The sequence below is a fragment of the Piliocolobus tephrosceles genome, chromosome 2 (genome assembly GCF_002776525.5).
Source record: "Piliocolobus tephrosceles isolate RC106 chromosome 2, ASM277652v3, whole genome shotgun sequence".
Lineage (NCBI taxonomy): Eukaryota > Metazoa > Chordata > Mammalia > Primates > Cercopithecidae > Piliocolobus > Piliocolobus tephrosceles.
Genome location: NC_045435.1, coordinates 37,866,876 through 37,890,318, shown reverse-complemented (window position 1 = coordinate 37,890,318; position 23,443 = coordinate 37,866,876). Strand labels below are relative to the sequence as shown.

The following is a 23,443-nucleotide window of genomic DNA, read 5'->3' as shown; positions in this document are numbered from 1 at the left end:
AGGCAGACGCATCCTAGCAAGCTTGAGTTGAAGCAATAGAGCCCAGAGTCTGGAGAGAACAAGATGACTAGAGTTCACAAGTCAGAATACTAGAGAAGAGAGCTATACACACAGAGAACCCCAGAGATCTGCAGACGGTATCCTTCAAGTATTAAGTAGAGTACTGATCTGCACATATATGTGAGGAACTACCCAAGGCCAGGGAAAACAATAATCCAAAAGGACTAAAAGGAACAGTGCAAGGAGCTCACACAGGGCCAGAAATAGTACCTGTTTCCAACAGCCAAACTGGAAAGTCTCATAAACAATGGGTGATTGGGTAGAGTGTTCAGGAAGGTTTTACCCCAGTAGTGAGGAATAATTCGCATTAGAATGAGCACTATTCCAGATCATAAAAGCAAGACCTAAAAGGGTCAAACTGTTTCCAAGTAACTTAACTGCATGTGGTTATTGAACCTGGCTGTATTTAAACATTTTTTTTTTATTGTAGGTTATACAAAGGTAGGAAGTTCACTAGAAATCTTTCGATTTGGCTTTTAAAAGGGTGAGAAAAATCCCACCTGTGTCATCATAGAATATTTGCTTTGATGACTCTTTTTTTCTGTTTCTTTATTACTGCAAAATGACTATTTCTTGCCGTTACTACAAACTGATAGATTCTGCAGTCATGACTATGCTACAAAACATACCATGATTCAACAGGTGATTTGATTTTACTGGTACTGAAGTACTGGGCATGCAAATAAACAAGAAAACAGGATCTAAAATGAGAAGAATTAGTCTATCAAGACTGATACATATGTTGGCATTAACAGACAAGGACACTAGTTATTATAACCATATAACCATATTCCATATATTAAAAAAGTTGAATACAGACATATAAGCCTCAAAGTGAATTTCTAGAGATGAAATCTACAATATCTGAGATGAAAAATACACTGGATGGGATTAACAGCAGATTAACATTACAGATTAGTGAACTTTAAGGCATATCAGTAGAAACTATCCAAAATGAAACAAAAAAGAAACAAAAGGAAATAAAAGCATGTCAGTGAACTGTGGGACAACTTTAAGCAACCTTACATAGGTGTAATCAGAGTACATAAAGTAGGCAAGTAGGGTCACAAAAAAATGTGTGAAGAAGTAATGGCTTAACATTTTCCAAATTTGATGAAAACTATAAACATGCAGATTCAAAAAGGTCATCAAACCCCAAGGGCAATAAATATGAAGAAAATTCCACATTGAGGCACATCATAATCAAAATGCTCAAACCAGTGATAAAGAGAAAAATCTTAAAAGCAACCAGAGATGCAAAAGCATTATATAGAGAAATAGAGATGAGGATGACAGCAACTTTCTTATCAGAAACACCACAGTAAAAAGACAGTTGAATACTGAGAAAGAAAACTGTCAAATTAGAATTTTATACTCAGCAGAAATATATTCAAAAGCAAAGATGAAGTACTTCTTCAGAAATCACTAGCAGACCAACACTACAAACAATATTCAAAGGAGTCCTTCCACCAGAAAGGAAATTCATCTACACAAAGAAATAGAGTATCGGAAATGGTGATTACATAAACATATAAGATAGTTTTTCTTATATTATTTTAATATATCTATAATATATTTGCCTACACAAAAATAATAATGTACTTGAGGAACATATGTATAAGTAGAATGTATTCCAAAAGGGCATGAAGGCTGGGAGGAGATAAATGGAAGTATACTGATGTAAGGCTTTTATACTATACATGAAGTGGTATAATATCACCATGATAAGTGATAAGACTGCGATAAATTGAAATGTATACTTTGAACCTCAAAGCAATGAAGAAAATAGCAAAACAAAGAATTTACATCTGGTAAACCAACAAAGGCAATAAAAATGAATCATTAAAAAATATGCAATCCAGAAGAAGGAAGTGAAAAAAAAGAACAAAGGAGAAACAAAACCAAGTGGTAGATTTAAACCTATCTATATTAGACGTAAATGTTGAAAAACTAAAGTTAAAAGACAGATTGACAGATTGGATTTAAAAAGTACAAACCTACTATATGCTGTCTACCAGAAATGCACCTTAGATATAAAGACACAAATAGGTTAAAAGTAATGGGGTGGAACAAGATACACCATGCTTATACTACAGAAAGTTGAAGTACCTGTATTAGTATCAGATAAAGTAAGTTACAGAACAAAGAATATTACTAGTGCTAAAGAAAGTTATTTTTAAAAAAGTCAGTTCATCAAAGGATGTGTTTATTGACCTAATAGAATTTTAAAATACACAAGCAAAAATTGACAAGAACTACAAGGAGAAATCCTCAATTAGAGCAAAAGATGTTAATATATCTCTTTTGATATTTAATAGAATAAGTAGACAAAAAATTAGCATGACCACAGAAGATCTGAACAGTAATATCAACCAATTTGACCTGATTGACATTTTACAAACATTCTACCAAACAGTACAGAATACATGTTCTTTTCAAATGCAGATGGAACATTTACAAAGAAGAATACATATTCCAGGCCATAAAAGGGGCCAGACACAGTGGCTCATGCCTGTAATCTCAGCACTTTGGGAGGCTGAGGTGAGCAGAGCACTGCAGGAGTTCGAGGCCAGCCTGGGCAGCATGGCAAAACCCCATCTCTACAAAAAGTGCAAAAAATTAGCTGGGCATGGTGGCACGTGCCTCTAGTCCCAGCTACTTGGATGCTGAAGTGGGAGAATCACTTGAGCCCAGGAAGCAGAGGTTGCAGTGAGTTGAGATCACGTCACTACACTCCAGCCTAGGCGACAGAGCGAGACCCTGTCTCAAAAACAAGAAAAACGTAAAGGGATTTCAGTTATACAAAGTATGTTCTCTGGCCTCAACGGGATTAAGTTGGAAATTGATACCAAGAAGATCTCTGACAAGTCCCTAAATATGTGGGAAATAATAACATTCATCTAAATAATTCACAAGACAAAGGAGAAATCAAAAGTGAAATTAGAAATTATTTTTAAATGAATGGAAATAAAAACACAACATGAGAATTTCTGGGGAAATTCTTAATTAAAGCAGAATGACATTTAGGGGAAAATTTATATCACTAATGCCTATATATTAGAAAAGAAGAAAAATCTCAAATCATTGACCTCAGCTTTCCCTTTTAAGAAACTAGGAAAAGAAGAGGGAATTAAACTCTAAGCAGAAGAAAGAAAATGATAAAGGTTGAGCAGAAATCAATAAAATAGTAAGCAAAAGTGAGAGAAAATAAACCATAAACTGGATCTTTGAGAAGATTGAAGTTCTTTGAGAAAGCAAATTAAACCAAAACTGGCTCTTTGAGAAGAAGAAAACTGTAGCAAGATTAAGATTAATACGGAAAGGAAAAGAAATAATACAAATGACCAATCTCAGTAATTAGAGAGGTAACATTGTAACAAAGCCTGCAGATACTAAAAATATCACAAGGGAATAATATGAACAACTTTATGCTTATAAATTTAACAACTTAGATGAAATGGACAAATTGATTGAGAGACACACAAACTATCAAAATTTACGCAAGAAGCAATAGAGAACCCAAATATATACCCAAATATAGATAGCTATAAAGAAAAATTGAATTTGTAGCTAAAAACCTTCCCACAAAGAGAACTCCAGGTCTGGATGGCTTTTTCACTGGTAAATTCTGTTAAACACTTCAGGAAGAAATAATAATCTTAAGCAAACTTTTCTAGAAAGTCGAGAAGGAGGAAACACTTTCAACTCATTCTATGAGGTCAGCATTATCCTGATACCAAAACCAAACAAAGACATTATAAGAAAACTCGCATCAATGTACTCATAAACATAGATACAAATGTTCTGAACAAAATTGTAATAAGTCGAATTCAGCAATGTATTAAAAAGTTAATACATCGTGAATAAGTCTGGTTTATCCCAGGATTCAGGGCTGGTTTAATATTCTAAAGTCAGTCATTGTAACTTATGTTAACAAGCTAAAAATGGAAAAAAAAATACCATCATATCAGTAGATACAGAAAAAGCTTTTGACAAAATCCGTTATCTACCCCTGATTTTAATTTTTAAAAAAGGCCTCTCGGCAAAGTAGTAATAGAAGTCAACTTTCTCAGAGAGCAGATCGGTGGTTGCCTGGGCATAGAATGACAGGGAAGGCAACAAGGGAGGAACTACAGTGAAATACAAGGAAGCTTTTAGGGGTCATGGATATATTCATTTTCTTGTTTTATATTGGTGAAACAGGTCAAACTGATGAAATTATATGCTTTACATGTGTACAGTTTGTTGTATATCAATTATATTTTTAAAAAGCTATTAAAAAAATTATGAGGACTTGGTAAATGTTTTGATATGGAGTAGGTAAAATAAATGGTGCAGTCAGATATGATACCAAGTTTTCTGTATTGAGTGATCAGACAGACTGTGGTATGTAGAATATATAAGGAGTTGGTTTTGTGAGACAGATGATGAATTCAATGTTGGTTATATTGAGTATAGGTAGTTCAACAGGCAGTAAAAGTAAGTATTTATATAAAGACTTATACACAAATGTTCATTGAGCTTTATTTGTAAAGACCAAGGACTAGCTATAACTCAAATGTCCATCACGTGAATAGGTAAACTAACTTCTGGAAGAGGTGGGGACTAGAGTTACAGATTTACAAATCAGCTTATACATGGTAGTGAAAAACATGACAGAAAGTGAGATTGGTAGGAAGTATGAATACAGTGAGAAAATAAATGACTTGAAAATGGAGTCTTAGGGAATAACCTTTTAGGGTTATATTGGGGAAGTGGAGCCCATAAAGACAAATGAAAAAGAATGATCGGAAAAGTATGGGTGGAAGGTAGAGGGGAGACCAGAACTTTGTATCACAGAAGCTAAGTAGGAAGTATCAGATACAAGCAAGTCTGGGAAAAGAATCACTCATGATATATATGTGACTTGACATTTGGGAAGTTATGCTGACGAAATGAACTTACCAAGGATAGTATAGTGAAATAGTAAAAAATGAAAACTAGATGCAGTGGTTTGAGAAATGAGATGTAAGGTAGTGGCGACAGAGAAGTTTGGATTAGAAGAGAAGCAGAGAGATAAGATGGTAGTGGTATAGAGAGGATGTCTTTAAGATTAGGAGGTTGAAGAGCATCTAAAAGCATTTAAACTACTGTATTACATTATAGCACAAACCCTTGGTGGGATATGGAGTAAAGATGTGATAAGATTGGGATAGGGATATCTGTAGAAGGCTTTCTGAGATAAGCATATTTTTTATCTGAGTTTTGAATGGTATGATGACATTGACTGATGGGAAAGGGTGAGCATCCTAGGCATAGGGAATAGCATTTAAGAGACACAGGGGCACAGAAGTAGATGTCACAAAGATTCTCACATATTTTAATTGGATAACTTTATAAAGTCTTTCAACCCAGAGATTTTTACATTTAAGATATGTTGCTGATCTCTTTTCTCTTAACAAAATTATTTTAGTAACTACTAAAGTATAGTTTTCAAAAAGCTCAAACATGAGTCTTATACAAATCTAAAATTTGACTGCTCAAAATTTTATTCAACTCGTTAATGAAGGAACAAGTAAGATATTTATACAGGTTCAAAGGAGAATTTGAGGAAAATAGATTTATGGAATTGGTTTGTTGAAGGAATATAGAAATAAATTTGCTGATAGATTTTTAAAAATTTGCTAATAGGAAAATATGACTTATAAAGCAATGTAGCCTTTAGAATTACCTTTTCTACTGGACAGAAATCATTTGTATTGCTTTGAATAAGAGTCTGTTTACATTGCTCTTAGATAAGAATCTTTGGCATTGTTTTCTACCAGCCAACCTCTATTTTTACAGAATTGTAAAATATTTTAATAGTGAGTAGAAAATTAAACAGAGGTACATACGCCTAGAAAATCACATACTCCTTAAGGGGGTAAATAAAAGGACACTCACTAACCTTTTTCTTTTGACTATTTCTAAGTTTTAGATAATTTTTCATGACATCAGTAATATAAGATGGGTTGTTAGTATAATGAAGGAAATACCAGGGAAAGATTTTAAGTTTCTCCTGTATTAAGCACATGGTAGAATTCCTATGGCATTTTTGTCTTTGTACATCATTTAACAATTAACTGTGTACATGTCTTGATTTCACTTTTATCATTGCCTTGAAGCTTTTAAATTATTTATTATTTAGTATTTTGCACATTTATCTTTCCTTCTTGATTTGATTGCAAGCTTCTCTAAGGAGAGGGCCTTTGGCTACTTTGTATTCTCTATTGTACCTAGCACACATGGTACCTTGCACATAGTAGGAGTTCAATAAATATTAAGTGACTGAATATGATATATTCTTGGAACCAACATATATTTTAAAAAGTGGTTATATTCTTGGATCAGGACACAGTCTGGCATCAAGTTACTGAATCTTTTATTTTAAATTTGTTGTGATACCTGTGCATCAATTAGTAATGGTACTTTTTTTTTTTTTTTTTTGTTCTATTAGTGGTGATTTACTCAGAATAGGAAGAAAAGCTCTGTATTCAATTTTAGATGAAGTTATTTTCAAGCTTTTTTCAACTCCTAGTCCAGTCATAAGAAGTACTGCTACAAAACTCCTACTGTTGATGGCTGAATCCCATCAGGAAATTTTGATTTTACTGAGACAAAGTACCTGCTACAAAGGTAGTGCATTCATTCTTTCTTTACTTGGGATTCTCAAAAAGAAAATTTTTATTGATGGTTTATGAAAAACAAAATTCTTATATTTTAAAGAGTTGATAACTATGTAGATAAAACTCTACATAAAAATTGGCATCAATTTTTATACCAATTCAGAAAAAAAAAGTCTTTATATAATCAAGCTATCTTAATGTCACTACAGATAGCAAGTGGAAGATACCTTTCTGATTAGGTTGCAATGAATATTTACTCCCTCTCTGACAAAAAGGTTATGTGTTAGATATACCATATAGTATAGTAAAATAATGACCAAAAAGATCAGTGACCTTAGCAAGACCAGCTTTAGTGGAGAAAATGGAGCTGTGCTTGAGAGGCCAGTACCCTTATGGTATTTTGAACTATCCATAATTACTCAACACTGTCTTTCCTCAAAAACAAACAAACAAAAAATTGCCTTACCTCCAAATTCAAATACATATGTGAATTAAAAGTCAGAAATTTTGAAGATGAAAGGAGTAAGTGTATTAACATTCTTATATAATAGCTTTCATTTAATTGAGCATTTACTGTGTGTCAGACACATTCTATATACTTTACATGCATTAAAATATTTAATCTTCACAACAATCCTATGGGACAGATATTCTTATCCTTATTTTATAGATATAGAAACAAAGACATGGTAATTTGTCCAAGATCACAAAGGTAGTATATATATATTTTAATTACCAAGCAAAGTTATATGTTACCTTTGTTTTATTTCTTTGCTGACTAGAGCCATATATGTATTATAACCTATTTTTCTTATTCAACATGGTCAGAAAATGGGATTCTAGTCCATTAAATATACTTATTAATATAGGGTGATACTGTATGGGAATTTTTAAAAGTTAGAATATAATATGATGCATTTAATACCTAAACTACTAGAAAGGTCTTTATCATTCTTGATGATTTTGAAGACATTGTAATAATGTACCTTGCATTAGTCATTACTGGGGGTATTGTAGGAATACAGAGGAAAAGTACCAGTAATAGAGTTCTTTAGTTGATATTGTGCCAGATAGATATTTTCGAATTCTATAATTCGATTCCTAAAGAAATGTGAATGTCCAACAGAGTCGTTATAAAGGAATTTTACCTGATTCCTTCTCCCTTTCTTTGACTTATATCTCAATAGCAGAACTAATTCAGGTTCCTGAAGATACTTTACAATTATTAATACTGCTGAGAACTTGGGTCTTGAAGAGAATATAAGGCATTAAAAGATCCATATAGTGGTTTCCCCAGTTATACACTACAAGGCAATTTTACCTTATGTATTTATTTTGAACACACACATTATAATACACCATTTCAAGTACCTGGAAATGGTACTTACTTTGTACCTTTTACTACTGCTATGTATTATTTTGTCATGAAAATGTACTATCCTAGTGTTGTAGCACTTCACCTATAATGTTTTCCCAGGAACCTATTGATTTGCCCCAAATTATATATGTTATCATATGTTTATATTTAATAATCTTTTTCAACTAATAATGACTAATAATAATCTGCATGAGTGCTTCCACAGGACAAACTTTTACTGAATATGTGTCTGTAGTAATTTACCTTTAAAATGTTTCCACTTAAAGTATTTATGTTCAAATAAAAAAAATTTATCTCTACTTTTTGATTTACCACAGTGATTCCATCCTCCTCCTTTTTTTTTTTTTTTTATTAAAGAGATTGTCTAGACTGATTTTTTTTTTTTATCAGATCCCACAATTGAGCACGTAAGGATTCTCAGGAGGGAGGAATATCTTAAAGATTTCAACCTGGAAGTCTCTGAGAAAAGGAAAAAGAAAAATCATGTGATTAATCTTGTTTTCATTTGTTTTTAACCCAGACTTTTTGGCTTCAAATTAATACTGATTAGATAACAAAATCATATTTTATTGTTATAATAATAGTTGTACGTTTTGCTATTCTATTTCAGGACTCAGAAGTCTACTAAGTAAACAGGAAACTGGGACCGAATTCAGTCAAGAACTTAGACAGCTCGTTGGCCTTTTAAGCCCAACGGTCTGTCAGGAAGTAGAAGAACAGGTATTAAGTTACACACACACAAAAAATTGCATGATATTCGCTGACTGTATTAAACCTTAGTTTTCCTTAAATGTTCCTCACTTTCTTTCTCTTAAGAATTCAAGCAAAATACTCCCAAAATAGAAATATCTTTAAAATTTTTACTCAGGAGGTTGAGGCAGGAGGATCGCTTGAGTCCAGAAAGTGGAGACTGCCCTATAATCACACCCATGAATAGCCACTGCACCCCAGCCTGGTCAACATAGCAAAACCCCATCTTTAAAATATAATGTTACAAAATTGTATCTCTCCGCCTTCAACCTGCTGAAAAACATAATTTCAATCTCCCATTTTCATCCGTTTATAGATACTGCCACATCGGTTTCACTCAGCATTTTTCATGAAAGCCCCATCTCTGATGTTTATCTTATTTTATCTATAAGCTATTTAAAATCTTAAAATTGTTTTTCCAAAAAAATGTCTAATGGTAGCAAACTGTATTTATGGTCACCTATGGCTACCCTTCTTGTTCTTTGAGATACAGCAATAACACCTTCTCCTTTGTGTAAGAAATGGTCTTAATAAAAATTATTTAGAAATTTGAGGCAGCAGGTTATTGATTATTTCATCATACTTCCTCTAGTATACTCAAAATGATGGCTCTAAATAGCCCATTCCAACAGGAAGAGGCATATAACTTTTTGATTTCCAGATAAAGACTTAAATATGGAAAACATCTAAAATGACTAAAGATATTTTTTAATTTAAAAGGAAAAGGGGACATTGTGTATCTAAAATCCAAAACTAAAAAGGCAATAAATTTAAAAATACAAGCAGAAACCATGAAAAGAAGTTCAGTAAGGCAGGAGAATGGGTTGGAGGAGACTGGAAGGAAGAATGCAGAAGAAGGGAATTTCTTTTTTCTGTATATATGAACCATCCTGAGTTTAGATTAATCTCAAAACTATGCATGTGCTCAAATTCATATTGATTAGGTAACAAAATCATAGAAATCATATTTTATTATTAATAGCTGTACCCTTTTTCATTTCATGTGATGACTCAGAAGTCTACTAAGTAAACAGGAGACTGTGACAGAATTCAGTCAAGAACTCAGACAGCTCACTGACCTTTTAAGCCCAATGGTCCATCAAGAGAATAGCATACCAAAAGCTTACAGAACTAGACAGAGATTCAAGCAACCATCCACAATGGTCAACAGAGCTTATAGTTTGAACCTAACTAGGTTGATTGCCTATTAAATAAAAACGTCAACATGCTAGCTCAAAAAAGATTATGAAAGGTCAGGCGGACTATGAAATCTTTGAAAAGGAAATGTAAGTGAGCTTATCCAGGGAGAATTTGGAGCTAACTAGACTATATCTTGAGTATGTTCTAGAAGTTGCCTTATCGAGCCTAACATACCTCCTTTGGGAGGTAAGGTTTAATATCCCTACCCATCTTGTTAGAGCTAGAGATTAATACTTGCCCTGGCCTGATACTTTAAGAGGTATTTTTTTTTTTAAGACCTTCCTAGAGATATCTCTAAGTTGTTTTTGGCATTTAATTTCAGAAACTACATCAAGCAGCATGCTTAATTCAAGCCTATTGGAAGGGTTTTCAGACAAGGAAGAGATTAAAGAAGCTTCCATCTGCTGTGATTGCTTTGCAGAGGAGTTTCAGGTAAAAAAATTTGGTGAGGGGATTGATGATCAGAGAATCTTACTAGAGTACAGTTGAATTGAAATTTAGGTGATTTTTAAAAAATTTCCTAGTATGTTTATTGTTATCTTTTCGTTCTTTTTCTGTACATTTCTGGGTACCAACACTCCAGTAACCAGATGCACTTTCAAAGCAAAGGACATAAGACAGGAATCTGATGTGTTAAATATACAATCCTATCCACTTAAGATATTTGGGGAGGGGACAAGCCTACAAAGGAAGCCAACAATAGTTATATTATTAAACCCTCAAAACCAACAGTTATCATGATTGTGTATATATAATTATAACAATAACATGTATGCATATAAGAGTTTAAGTCTGTTAACCTGATTTTCCTGAATAAATATGGCATGGATGGATATCTTCATTGAATTATGATATAGTTTGGCATTTATTTCAAGTAGACTGAAAAGGAAATACTGAAGACATAGCCCACTTTCTGAAATGACTAACCAATCCAGATTCTCCGAGGTCACAAAACAAGAAAAAGTAACTTAGCTGCTAGGTAATTTAGAAGAAGAAGAACTGTTTCAGAGGTGACTTTTTCATGCAGCCTAACTTACAGCCAAGCTTTAGTTCATTAAAATGAAACTGGCATTTTACAGAAGTTAGTTTTTTAAAGAAAACTGAAACTATTCTTTTAATAACTGCAGATGCATTTCTCAGTTATAAAAACATTTAAAAATAGCTCTGGGGTTCAAAATACTATGTAGTCACAGAGTTGAAGACATTGAAATCACTCTAGCTAACTGTGTCTCTTAGTGGGTATCCTATTAATTGATTAATGTTTTCTTCAGGGAAGAATTAAAGATGGATTTAAAGTGTTATTGGGTGTGAATATTATTGGTAGCAAAGAAAAGAATTAATTTTTAAATATATATCAAGTGCCTAGTATATGCCAGGGGATCCATCCCGTGGCAGTTTAACAGATTCGAGTTTGTATCTCATTTCAGCAACTTACTGGTTGAGTGAACTTGGACAATGGACAATGCCCCACCTCTCTCAGCCTCAAACTTCCAATCTATAAAATGAGAATAATAGTTTATACACTTGTATGATCAAGATAATGTAAAATTTGAGATAATACAAAGTTTTTAGCATATTTTCTGGCACTTGGAAAATGATAGGAGGAAAAATGCGTATGGCACATTTTCTGTCCTTGAAAATTTACAAATCTAGCTAGACAAATAGATGCATTAAATAGATAACACTGAGAGGCAAGTGTTATCCGTCTACTATTACTCAAAGTTTATTGCCTATCTTACAAACTGTTTTTTTTTTTTTTAAAAAAAAAGCATTTCTGTGGTTAGATAAATCTGGGAAATATTGAGTACTTTTTGAGTCACAGTATATATTTTTCTACCCAAAGCATCTGAGGTGCTCTTGGTATTGCCTTTGGTGGTGAATTCAGATAGAGTAGGTATTACTTATGAGTTCTACCTGCTATCATCCTTAGTTATCTGGCATCTTAAATTTAAAGGCACCCTTATACATGGATTCAGAGCATTAATGTTTAGTCCCACAATAGTTGCCAAATTTGCTCATATACTCTCTCTTTCAATATTAAAATCTCTATTTAAAAGTAGCCCAGGATTACAGATTTTTTTCCACTTCTAAGTGGAAAAATTCTATGGAATCTAATATTCCATTATTTTAAAAGAGAAATTCCACTGCTTTATTTATGTGACCAGAAGAGTTATAAATATTTCCATTAAAAAAGATAAACGGTGAAGCAAAAATTATTTAAGTCTCACATTTTGTGTTTGTTACCTTTCCAGTATTTTTGCAGTTGAGGTTCCAGAATATACTGAAATGCAGTTCTAACCTGTTGGATTCTATTTAATTTTTTAATTTTCAGTTTACTCCAGTTCAGCACCTTCCCTCTTCTATTAGTTGTTACAGTTCATGCAAATGTCTCTTGCTTCCATTGTAGCTTGGTTTTTTTTCAAAGGTTATTTCTGTCTTTTTGTGCTCAGGTCTTATCTCAGTAATTTCCCCCTCCCATGGTTTTGGGAGAGGGACTGCCCACCAGTCACACTTATGGGTTCAGATTGATTAGTGTTCTTTAGATTCAGCAAGAGGCATTCTTTTATAGTCATACCCTTGCTAATGCACTTTCATAGTGGTTTCTTTTTTATTTAGTCATTTCTCATATTCAGAAACTTTATTGTCTCTTAAGTACTCTTCTTCAGCAAGGTTTTCTGAAGCAGCTAACAGCTGCTCTAGTTCTATTAGAGAAACCTTACAATTTACTTACCTCTATCACAGTGCTGATTTTTAAGTGTTTTAATTACATTTGTTGATTTCACCTTGAAACTGAGCTTCTTAAATGCAGAATAGTATCTTTTTTCTTTCCCTCTGAGGCACAGTGTCTTGGCAGCAGAAAGTTTGGTCAACTCTCACTTTAATGGTAAAAATTCAGACTGATTAAATGTAAATCATGGGATTTACTTATTTTCAGAATATGACATCTGATCAGTCATTTTATTTTCAGAAGTGTAATACAGAGGCCAGGCGGTCCAGTGCCTACTAATTCTTACAAAGAAACCAGTTGGAAGAATAATTGTTTGATTTTTGAGTGATTATAGAAACTCTGAACAAAATAACTAGATGTTATTTAATAATAAATGAGGGAATTACATTCGAAATCACATCAGTTCCTAATGTTTTCAAACATGAAAGTAAAACATGAATCCAGTAAGCACATCTGTTTACAATTTAGTCGCTATTTAAATCACCAAATCTCACTTTTGTCCTGTCTTTCTGGTTTGTACTTTACTTCCACCTTCATGCTCCATAGTCTTTAGATTTTTGCCATATTTCATAGCCTACATACCTAAATTGTTTCCCAAACCCAGTTTTCTGACAGATTAAATATTCTAACAGATGTAATTTTAATGATTACTATGTTTTTCATACTAATAGTATGAAATGGTATTTAAAATATTGATGATGCAGTATTAAACACTATAATCTATAGTCAATTAGAAGTTAGAAACAGAGGTAGTTTTTTGTTGTTGTTTTGAGGTGGAGTCACACTCTGTCACTCAGGCTGGAGTACAGTGGCACGATCTGGGCTCACTGCAACCTCCACCTCCCGGGTTCAGGCTCCTGCCTCACCTCCCAAGTAGCTGAGACTATAAGTACACACTACCACACCTGGCTAATTTTTGTATTTTTAGTAGAAATGGGATTTCACCATGTTGGCCAGGCTGGTCTCGAACTCTTGACCTCAGGTGATCCACCCACCTTGGCCTCCCAAAGTGCTGGGATTACAGGTGTGAGCCAGTGCACCGAGCCACAGAGGTAGTTTTTTAAAAACCAGTTTAAAAGGAGGCTGTGTTCAGTGCCTGCTCTCTTTTACCCTCTATGGATGGGTAAGAGATAAAACATTATTATCTGCATGCTGTATAACCCAGAAGTTTTGAGGCGAAGGAGTTCTGTAGAACAGGCAAGATGCTATCAGCTATTCTTTGGGAAGGGAGAGGCCCTTACCTACTTCATTTCCAGCTTTCACAAAGAGCAAGAGACATTTAGAACTATTCAACTAGCCCTAGATCTTCTCTAGAACCTTTTGACACACATGCACCTTTGAGGTCTTCTCTATCTTCCATAAGAAAGAGAAGATAGAAGTTTCAAAACAAATTCTCTACTCTGTCCTAAGTAGAAAGCTAGAGAAAATTTAAGTTGTAATTGATGGAAGAATTTATGAGAAACAACCACAGGCACACAACATTTTATCAAAACAATTTAATCAAAATAAACTATTTTGAGTTGAAAATTCAGTTGAAAAATCATAATAATCCTCTCTAATTATACTATAATGAAGTCTGGCTATTAAGAGTATAAAGCTATAGCCAAGGTACCACATTTGTTTACAGTTTAATTCTAAGAATACAGTTTAAAAAAAAGATCTAAGAGAAAATGTTCTTGGGAGAGACACGTCAAATTAAGTCTATAGAGGTAAACTAGTTTATTCTGTCTCTCTTCTAATCCTCGTTTTCTTTTTCTGTGGGTATCTGAAAGCATTTTGAGTATATTTACTGTAAACTGACACTTGTAGTCTCCTTACATAGTGATACTGGAAGCAACAAAAACTAGATGGGAATGGCTAAGGAGAAATTTTGCTGAATAAAAGCAGGTAATACAGAAATGATAATTATATAAAATGTGGCCACATGAAAATTTTCATAACCAGTTTTAAAAGTAATGTTCAGTTGTCAATAATTGAGAAATAGGCATAAGAAGAAAATAAAAATCAACTGTAATCACATCATGCAGTAAAAATCACTTGAAATTTTAATGTTTTTTATTTATTTTTCTGTGCAAGTAAATGTAAATTTTTTGACACAGTTTTGATCTCATCCTTCTATATCCTGATTTTCCTTTTACCTGACATTAGATCATTGATATATTCTCATGTCACTAAATATTCCTCTAACATTTTATTTTTTATAATTCATATAATCCCGTCCCATCAGGTGAATGAACCAGTATCTATTTATCCAACTCCCTGTTGTGAGACAAAGTTTGTTTTCAACTTGTTACTGTTGTAATACTGTGGAGAACATTTTTGAACAGAAGTTTTTACATATATATCTGATTATTTCCTTAAGAAAATTATTTGTAATGGAACTAATTGGTCATCACTTTTAAGGCTTTTTATTTATATATTTCAAATATTTTTCCAGACTTTTAATGCGTATATTCAAATATTTCTCCAGAAAGGTTGCACAACAGCAGCAGATGACAGTCTATTTTATCATACCTTATTAACACTAGAAATTATCTTAAAATTGTTTCTGTTTACATTTATTTGATTACCAGGAAGGTTATGCATTTTTCATATGATTTATGAAAATTATGTATAACACACTGTTTCCATCACAGATCTAAACAAACAAAGATGTTGCTGGAGATAAATAGGCAGAAGGAAGAGGAGGACCTCAAATTACGATTGCAGCTTCAAAGACAGAGAGCCATGAGACTTTCTCGAGAATTGCGACTGAGTATGCTCGAAATAGTTCATCCAGGTGAGTGGCAGTATCAACTTTATAAACATAAGAATATTTAGGTTATCTTTTAACAAACCAAGTTTTCTAGCTATATGATGATTTTTTTAAAATTTGGACTTTTGCCCTTTTTCTCTGTTTTTTAGATAAACTTTATTAAATCTTCTGAGTTCAAAAACGGTTACTATTTTTTTGATTCAGACCTATTCGTTGATGATGAACAATCTGCCCACCAGTTTTTTTTTTTCTTATCCTTCAGATAATTTAGTGAAACATAAAAATTTATGCATAAAGATAGCTGTTAGAGACACAAAGATACTTCTTGAACTGAAATAAGGAGTTGGAATATTATCACATTCTGCCATCAGAACTTAACTCATTCCTTAGTACAAATGTTGTGACATCTTCTTTCTGCCTTTGACAGACTAAGCTGAAATTAATAATAAGGTGTGGTCTGAGAGGTCTTAGTGGTTTCAATATTATCTTCAAGTTCTTTTACCTGTCTTCTTGTTATTCAATCCAGGGTCCTTCACTAGCCTTTTATTTCACTTCATCTCCATTAAATATAGATGTTTTCTAGGATTCCATCTTCACCTTATTCCTGTCATTTTGCTCTTCCTGGGGTATCCATCAATAACTACAGCTCAACTCTCAACTGAGTGCTGAGCAGTCTCAAATCTGGTCTCTGTCTTCACCTACTCTCCTAAGCTCTTAGAGGAGAATTGCCCAATAGAAATTTTTACAAAAATGAAAGGTTGTATATCTGTACCATCCAGTAGGGTAGCCAGTGGCTAGAGATGGCTACTGAGTATTTGAAATGTGCCTAGTACACTAAAGTACCTGAATTTTAATTTTACTTTATTTTAACCCAAGTAACCACTTGTGGATAGTGTCTACTCTATTGAATAACACACCTCTGTACCCAACTGCCTATTGGATCCAGCTTTACCTGGATATCCACAGGCAACCCAAACACCAAAGTCATTATCTTACCCCTCAGATTTCCTTTTCCTTTATTCCCCATCTCAGGTAATGGCACCAGTAACTTACTCAGTTTCCCATTTGAGACATCCTAGAGTCCTTTCCCTCTTTTACCTCCATATCCAATTGATCATTAAATTATATCAGTTTCTTATATTCCCCCAAATACACTCCCCTTTTTATTAACAATTCTACTGCCTTATTCTGTCATGTATGTACTGTGAACCCTGGGCTGTATGCTGAGCAACTCCAAGAAAGCAAGAAGAAAGTCATCTATATAACTGACTGAATGACTTAAGAGAAATTTGGAAGCATGTAGAGAGAACACATACACACATTTTGCCCTTTCCCTCTGATGGTACTGAATGACTTCTTAATTGTGTGCTTAGGATTCTTGTTTTTTGGTTTTTTTTTTTAATGTTTTTAGTGTTGGATTTTCAGCCATTTTCTTATTACTCTACCACAAAAATACTATATGAGTTATTTCTCTAAAGAAGCTGCATAATCTGGGAAAGCTTTGTTTCTAAAATCTTAGAACCATGGTAAAATAATAGAATTGGGAGAATTAGTGAATAGTATTGACAAAAATAAAAAGAAAGCAAGATTATTATTATCATTGTCCTGATTCCAGAACTTAAGAAAGCATAGCAGTGAGTATGTTGTAATAGTGTCTATCATCTTTTTAGGTCAGGTGGAGAAACACTATCGGGAAATGGAAGAGAAATCAGCATTGATTATCCAGAAACATTGGAGAGGGTACAGGGAAAGGAAAAATTTTCACCAACAGAGGCAGTCTCTCACAGAGTATAAAGCAGCTGTCACACTTCAAAGAGCAGTGAGTCTAATGTAGTGAAAAGAGCTCTGAATCAAGAGGCAAAAACATGAGTTCAAACCTGACTTTGCTAATTACCTGTTGTAAAGCCTTAATCAAGACACTTAGTTTTCTTGAGCCTTAGTTTTTTCTTTTGTAAAAGAAAACCTCCTTACCTCTGGCCAAGCTGGTTTAGACACTCAGTCATTAGTACTACCTTAGAACCTTGTACATCATTTACTATACTGCAATGTTGTTTTGTTAATTATTTCCCTTCTTACTTGGGCTGTGAGTTCTTCAGGAATAAGGAGCTAAGTCTTATTGTTGTCAGCTCATCACATGTGCTTGATGTATGAATAGATGTTTACCCTTACCCTTTTCACTCAGTTGTTATATGGATCAGTTACCCTAATTCATGGGGATGTATTTTGTAAATTACAAAGTTCTGTGCAAGTGCAGCATGTGATATTTGATTTTTTTAATGCACAGATATTAGGTATATTTAGATCATTATAACATTTTAATTGTAGAATTATATATATATATATTTTTTTTTTTTTTTTGAGATGAATTCTTGCTCTGTTGCAAGGCTGAAGTGCAATGGCGCGATCTTGGCTCACTACAACCCCAACCTCCCAGGTTCAAGCTATTCTCCTGACTCAGCCTCCTGAGTAGCTGGGACTACAGGCACACACCACCACGCCCATCTAATTTTTGTATTTTTAGTAGAGACTGGGTTTCACCATATTGGCCAGGATGGTCTCGATCTCTTGACCTCGTGAGCTGCCTACCTTGGCCTCCAAAAATGCTGGAATTACAGGCATGAGCCACCACGCCCAGCCTCGTATTCTTAAATAGCAATCTTTCTGTCATCTCTCTAGAGCATAGTACTATTTTGTTGCCTTGGAAAAGCATAGCACAAGGTGGTTTTTAAAATTTAATGACCAGTTTTCCTAACATCCAGTTATTCTCTTATACATGGTTAACTTTCATATTAGGATTTCAGGTCCTATGGCATTTAGCTTAACAATCCCTTTTTGAATTTTTAGGTCAATTTCAGTTTTCTACTGTGATAGATTTTGAACAGTCTCTGTGATTAACTTTTTACAAAGTTTTTTTTTTTTTAATCATCCAAAAACATAGTAGAATAAATACTAGAGAAATAGGAAGAGATGCCTGCCTCCTACTCCTTCTTCAGACTCTTCTGGGGATCTCAGGTTGTATCTGCAACAAACAGTCCTGCACCATCACTGAATCACACATACTCCTGATATTTACCTTCTGCTAAACAAAGTCATCTAAGGATTAACCAGTTGATATCAGGGTTGGAGACACTTCCTTTGGAGGAAACTTTGGCTTCTTTCTAACACTTTTAACTCATAAATACCTCCTTTTAAAGTCTTCCCTGTCATAGAACTAGGTGGGCCCTTATTAAGTTGACTTACTACCTTGCCTGATTTAGATGACCCTAAATACTTTGTAAAAGGATCCTCTACTATAAAGTGAAATATCCTGGTTTGCCTACCATTTCTTAGAGAAAAAAGTAGGGGTCATCATAAGAATGTATCTGAAGGCTATGAAGGCAAAGTTGTTTTGGCTTTTATACTTTCCAGTGGCACGAAAGGAAGATTAGTCGCATTTGCCTCATATCTGCTAAAAAAAGTAATTGAGTCTCTGTTTAAGAGCAAAAAGGGATGGGTCAAGGTCATGTTTATAGTCTTTGCATCTCATTAATAAAAATAAGATGAAGTCAAAGCGAAGTTAGCCAAAATGGAAAAGGAAATAAGAGGATTACTTTTTTTTTTTTTTTTTTTTTTAAGAAACATGGTCTCACTCTGTCACCTGTGTACAGTGGTGTGTTCACAGTGCATCACAGCCTTGAACTCCTGGGATAAAGTGACTCTCCTGCCTCAGCCTCCCTAAGTGCTGAGATTATAGGTGTGAGCCACCATGCCTGGCCAAGAATTACTTTCAAAGAAGGAAAAGAGAAAGAAAAATGGGAAAGTACACTGAGAAAAGAAATAGAAAAATAGAGAAAATTATAGCAAGGCAATAGTCAATAAAGGATACATTTTGCCATATTTTTAAAGCATCCTTTTCTTTTTTTTTTTTTGAGACAGAATCTCTCTCTGTCTCCCAGGCTGGAGTGCAGTGGTACTATCATAGCCCACTGCAGCCTTGATCTGCGAGGCTCAAGAGATCCTCCGCCTCAGCCTCCACAGTAGCTGGGACTACAGGCTTGCACCACCAGGCCCAGCTAATTTTTTTTTTTTTTTTTTTTTTCCAGTAGAGACTAAGTCTCACTGTGTTGCCCAGGGTAGTCTCCAACTCCTGAGCTCAAGTGATCCTCCCGCTGCAGCCTCCCAAAGTGCTGGAATTACAGGTCACTGTGCCTGGCCTAAAGTATCCTTTTCTAAGACACACTAGAGACCTGCACTGTTCAATAAAATAATCATTAAGCATATGTATCTGGCTATGAAGAACTTGACATGTAGCTAGTCCAAATTGAAATGTGTCGTAAGTATAAAATACCCACCAGATTTTGAAAATGTAGCATGAAAAAAAGTGTAAAGTATCTCATTAATACTTTTTTATATTGATTACATGATGAAATACTAATATTTTGTGTATACTGAGTTATATGTTTTATATAACTCAGTAAATATTGTTTTGCCCATTTTTTATTTTCTTAATGTGACTACTAGAAAATTTAAAATTACTTATATGACTCACATTATACTTCTGTTGGCACTGCTACTGACCTTGCTAAGAAAAAAATGGGAAATAATTCATTAGCCTCATTGAAAGTAATATACCAGCCTGGGCAATGTGGCAAAACCTCGTCTCTACTAAAAATACAAAAATTAGCCAGGCATGGTAGCATGTACTAGTAGTCCCAGCTACTTGGGAAACTGAAGTGGGGAAAATCACCTGAGCCTGGGAAGTTGAGGCTGCAGTGAGCTGTGATCACACCACTGCACTCCAGCCTGGACAATATGAATGAGATCCAGCCTGGGAAAAAAAAAAAAAAAAAAAAAAAAAAGTAATATAAAGGAGTAGGAATATCCTTTCAAAAAAAAGTAATATAAAGGAGTAGGAATATCCTTTCAATGAACTTGTCCCTCAGGAAGAACCGGTTATTAGTGTCCTCGGCAGGAAAAGAAAGGCCAGAACAGTTATCCACCATCTGTTCCTCTCTTACTTGATGCAAAAACAGAGGCATTGTTTCTCCAGTAGCTAAAAATTGAGGAAATTTACTAAAAGAGAAAAATCAATGAAAGGGGAGAATAGAAGGAAAGAAGAGAGTCTCAAAAGAAGGATGCAAGCACAGTTGAAAACTCAAGTACCATACTGAAAACAAGGCCGGGCATGGTGACTCAACGCCTATAAATCCCAGCACTTTGGGAGGCTGAGGCGGGAGGATCACTTGAGCCCAGGAGTTTGAGACTAGCCTAGGAAACATAATAAGACTCTTTCTCTACAAAAAATTAACTGGACTTGGTGGTGCACACCTGTAGTCCTGGCTACTCAGGAAGCCGAAGTGGGAAGATCACTTGAGCCCAGGAGGTTGAGGCTGCTGTGAGCCATAATCAAGCCACTGCATACCAGCCAGGGTGACAGTGTGAGACCCTGTCTTAAAAAAAATACCAAAAAAGTAAAGGGTACTAGGGAAATTTTCTAAACCGCTTCTTAGTGCCCACGCTTAAATATCAACTAAAAAATAATTATCACTGAATATCTAAGGAAAGCCAAAGACAAAACAAATGGAATAAAATTACTTGATAGAATATAAACATTGAAGGTTTAAGGAAAAAATGTTTTTAATCTGTTATTAATATCCTCAGAGAGATAAGGAAACATAATATATGAAACAAAACCAAGATACTATATAAAAGGGAACACATAGAATAAAATTCGACAGGGAAAACTGAAAGACTAATAAAAGGATTATGGGAGAAAAGTTAAAGAAATCTCACAGAAAGCAAGGAAAAAAGATTTTGCCAGAGGCACACATCTGTAATCCCAGCTACTCAGAAGGCTAAAGCAGCAGGATGGCATTAGCTCAGGAGTTCTAGGCCAGCCTGGTCAACATATGAAATATCATTAGAAAAAGAAAAAAAGGTAGAATCTTTAATTTAAAAAATAAAAAAACAGATGGATAGAAAAGACTACCAGTCTAGGAGGTCGAACAGCCAAACATTTGAAATCAAGAACAAGAAAAAACAGAAGAGAGAAGGTCAAATAACTGAAGATTTCCCAGAACTGAATGTCACGAATTTTAGATTAAGGGGACCAATTAAGTGTCCAATACAGTGACAGAAACACTTCTACATTTGTTTCATAATACTGTGAGATGTACTAGGAACAAAAGAACTTCTTGACAGCAACATTGGAAGCTAAAAAGTGTTGAAGTGAGACTGTCATATATTTGAAGGAAAGTGATTTCCAGCTAGAATTCTCTACCCAACCAAATTATTAATTAAAGATAAGGACAGACCAAAGACATTTTTAGATAAGAGGGAATAACCTGAGAAAGAAGGCAACATGGAATCCAAGAAACACAAGGGAAAGATGAAAAGTAGTCACGGAGATGATGGTGAATGGAGACCACAGGATGACAGCTATGCCCAAGGTATAGAGAGCAGGTCAGGAAGCTCCAGAAAATGTGTCCAAGAAAATGAATTTGATAGAATGCTGGATGTATTTTAATGTGTTGAAAATTAGGGCAGAGTTTATAAAATATAATCGGTAGTACGGAAAACAAAGCATGGGAGAAAAGAGAATTAATAATTCCAGAGAAAATAAAAATGTGCAAAATGTGCAAGGAAGGAAAAGTAATTATAGTAAACTATATTGTTCAAAAGTGAATAGCCTTTATGTGGTCATAATTTTGCAAACATTGAACATTAACTAAAATTATGATGTAATAATACAGGACGGATGGGGAGTAGAAGTAAGTAAAAGCTAAATTCATACCTTTCATACAAGAAAATCAATAAGTAATACCTATATCTGAAAAAAAAAAATCACAGAAAAATAGATGGAGCTAAATGTCAAAAGAATAAACTGAATTAAATTGTTGCCCTTGAGTCAGGGGACAGGGTAAATGGGTAACTCTAGTAAGAATTCTAGTAATTCTTATGAAGCTGACAGATTAAACAATAGCATTCTAGTAATTCTTATGAAACTGACACATTAAACGATAGAGTTATATCAGCAAACTTTTCTGGGAAGGGCTATATAATAAAATATTTTAGGCTTTGCAGGTCATGCAGTGTGTCACATGTATTCAGTTATAGCACAAAAGCAGCCATAGCCAATAGTAAACAAATGAGCACGGCTGTGTTCCAGTAAAATGTTATTTGTAGAGGTGGGGTGCGATGGCTCCCGTCTGTAATCTCAGCACTTTGGGAGGGCGAGTCAGGTGAATCACAAGGTCAAGAGATCAAGACCAGCCTGGCTAACATGGTGAAACCCCATCTCTACTAAAAAATACAAAAATTAGCCGGGTGCAGTGGTGCACACCTGTAATCCCAGCTACTCTGGGCTGAGGCAGGGGAATTGCTTGAACCTGGGGGGTTGAAGGTTGCAGTGAGCTGAGATTGTGCCACTGCACTCCAGCCTGGTGACAGAGCGAGACCCTATCTGAAAAAAAAGTTATTTGTAAACATTAGATTTTGAATTTCATATAATTTTACATGCCACCAAATATTCTTTTCCCTGTAAATTATTTAACAACGTAAAATGAAAAAACAAAACAAAACAAAAACACGAAAACCAAACGACACACACATTTTTAGCTCTCAAGCCCTGTGAAAACAGGCAGCAGGCTAGATTTGGCCTGTGGGCAATGATTTGCTGACCCCTGCTTTAAATAATGTGAACATGTAACTTTGATGAAAATAAAAACAACAAAGACACGAGAAGAGTGAAAACAATTGGGAAGAATAATTGCAAATTTGTCTCATATCATGCCTATTACAAAATTTCTTTTTACCAGAGTCCATTCTGAAGGACATGGGAAATAATTCAGACAGAAATATACTGTCTCCTAGGTGTTTACAATCCTGTAGGCTGTGTAGAATTAAGGTCCCTTTTTTCTATAGACATAAGAATCTGTCCTCTAGGGATC

General features: G+C 34.4%; 1 protein-coding gene across 1 annotated transcript in view; it reads left to right on the top strand.

Moving 5' to 3' along the window:
* IQCB1 (IQ motif containing B1) overlaps positions 1-23,443 on the top strand; it is a 76,399-nt gene that overhangs the window by 36,761 nt on the left and 16,195 nt on the right. The window contains exons 8-12 of the mRNA XM_023214512.1: positions 6,536-6,714; positions 8,693-8,802; positions 10,355-10,464; positions 15,397-15,539; positions 17,186-17,334. Of these exons, the coding sequence (XP_023070280.1) occupies positions 6,536-6,714; positions 8,693-8,802; positions 10,355-10,464; positions 15,397-15,539; positions 17,186-17,334 (691 nt within the window). The remainder of the gene's footprint in view (positions 1-6,535; positions 6,715-8,692; positions 8,803-10,354; positions 10,465-15,396; positions 15,540-17,185; positions 17,335-23,443) is intronic.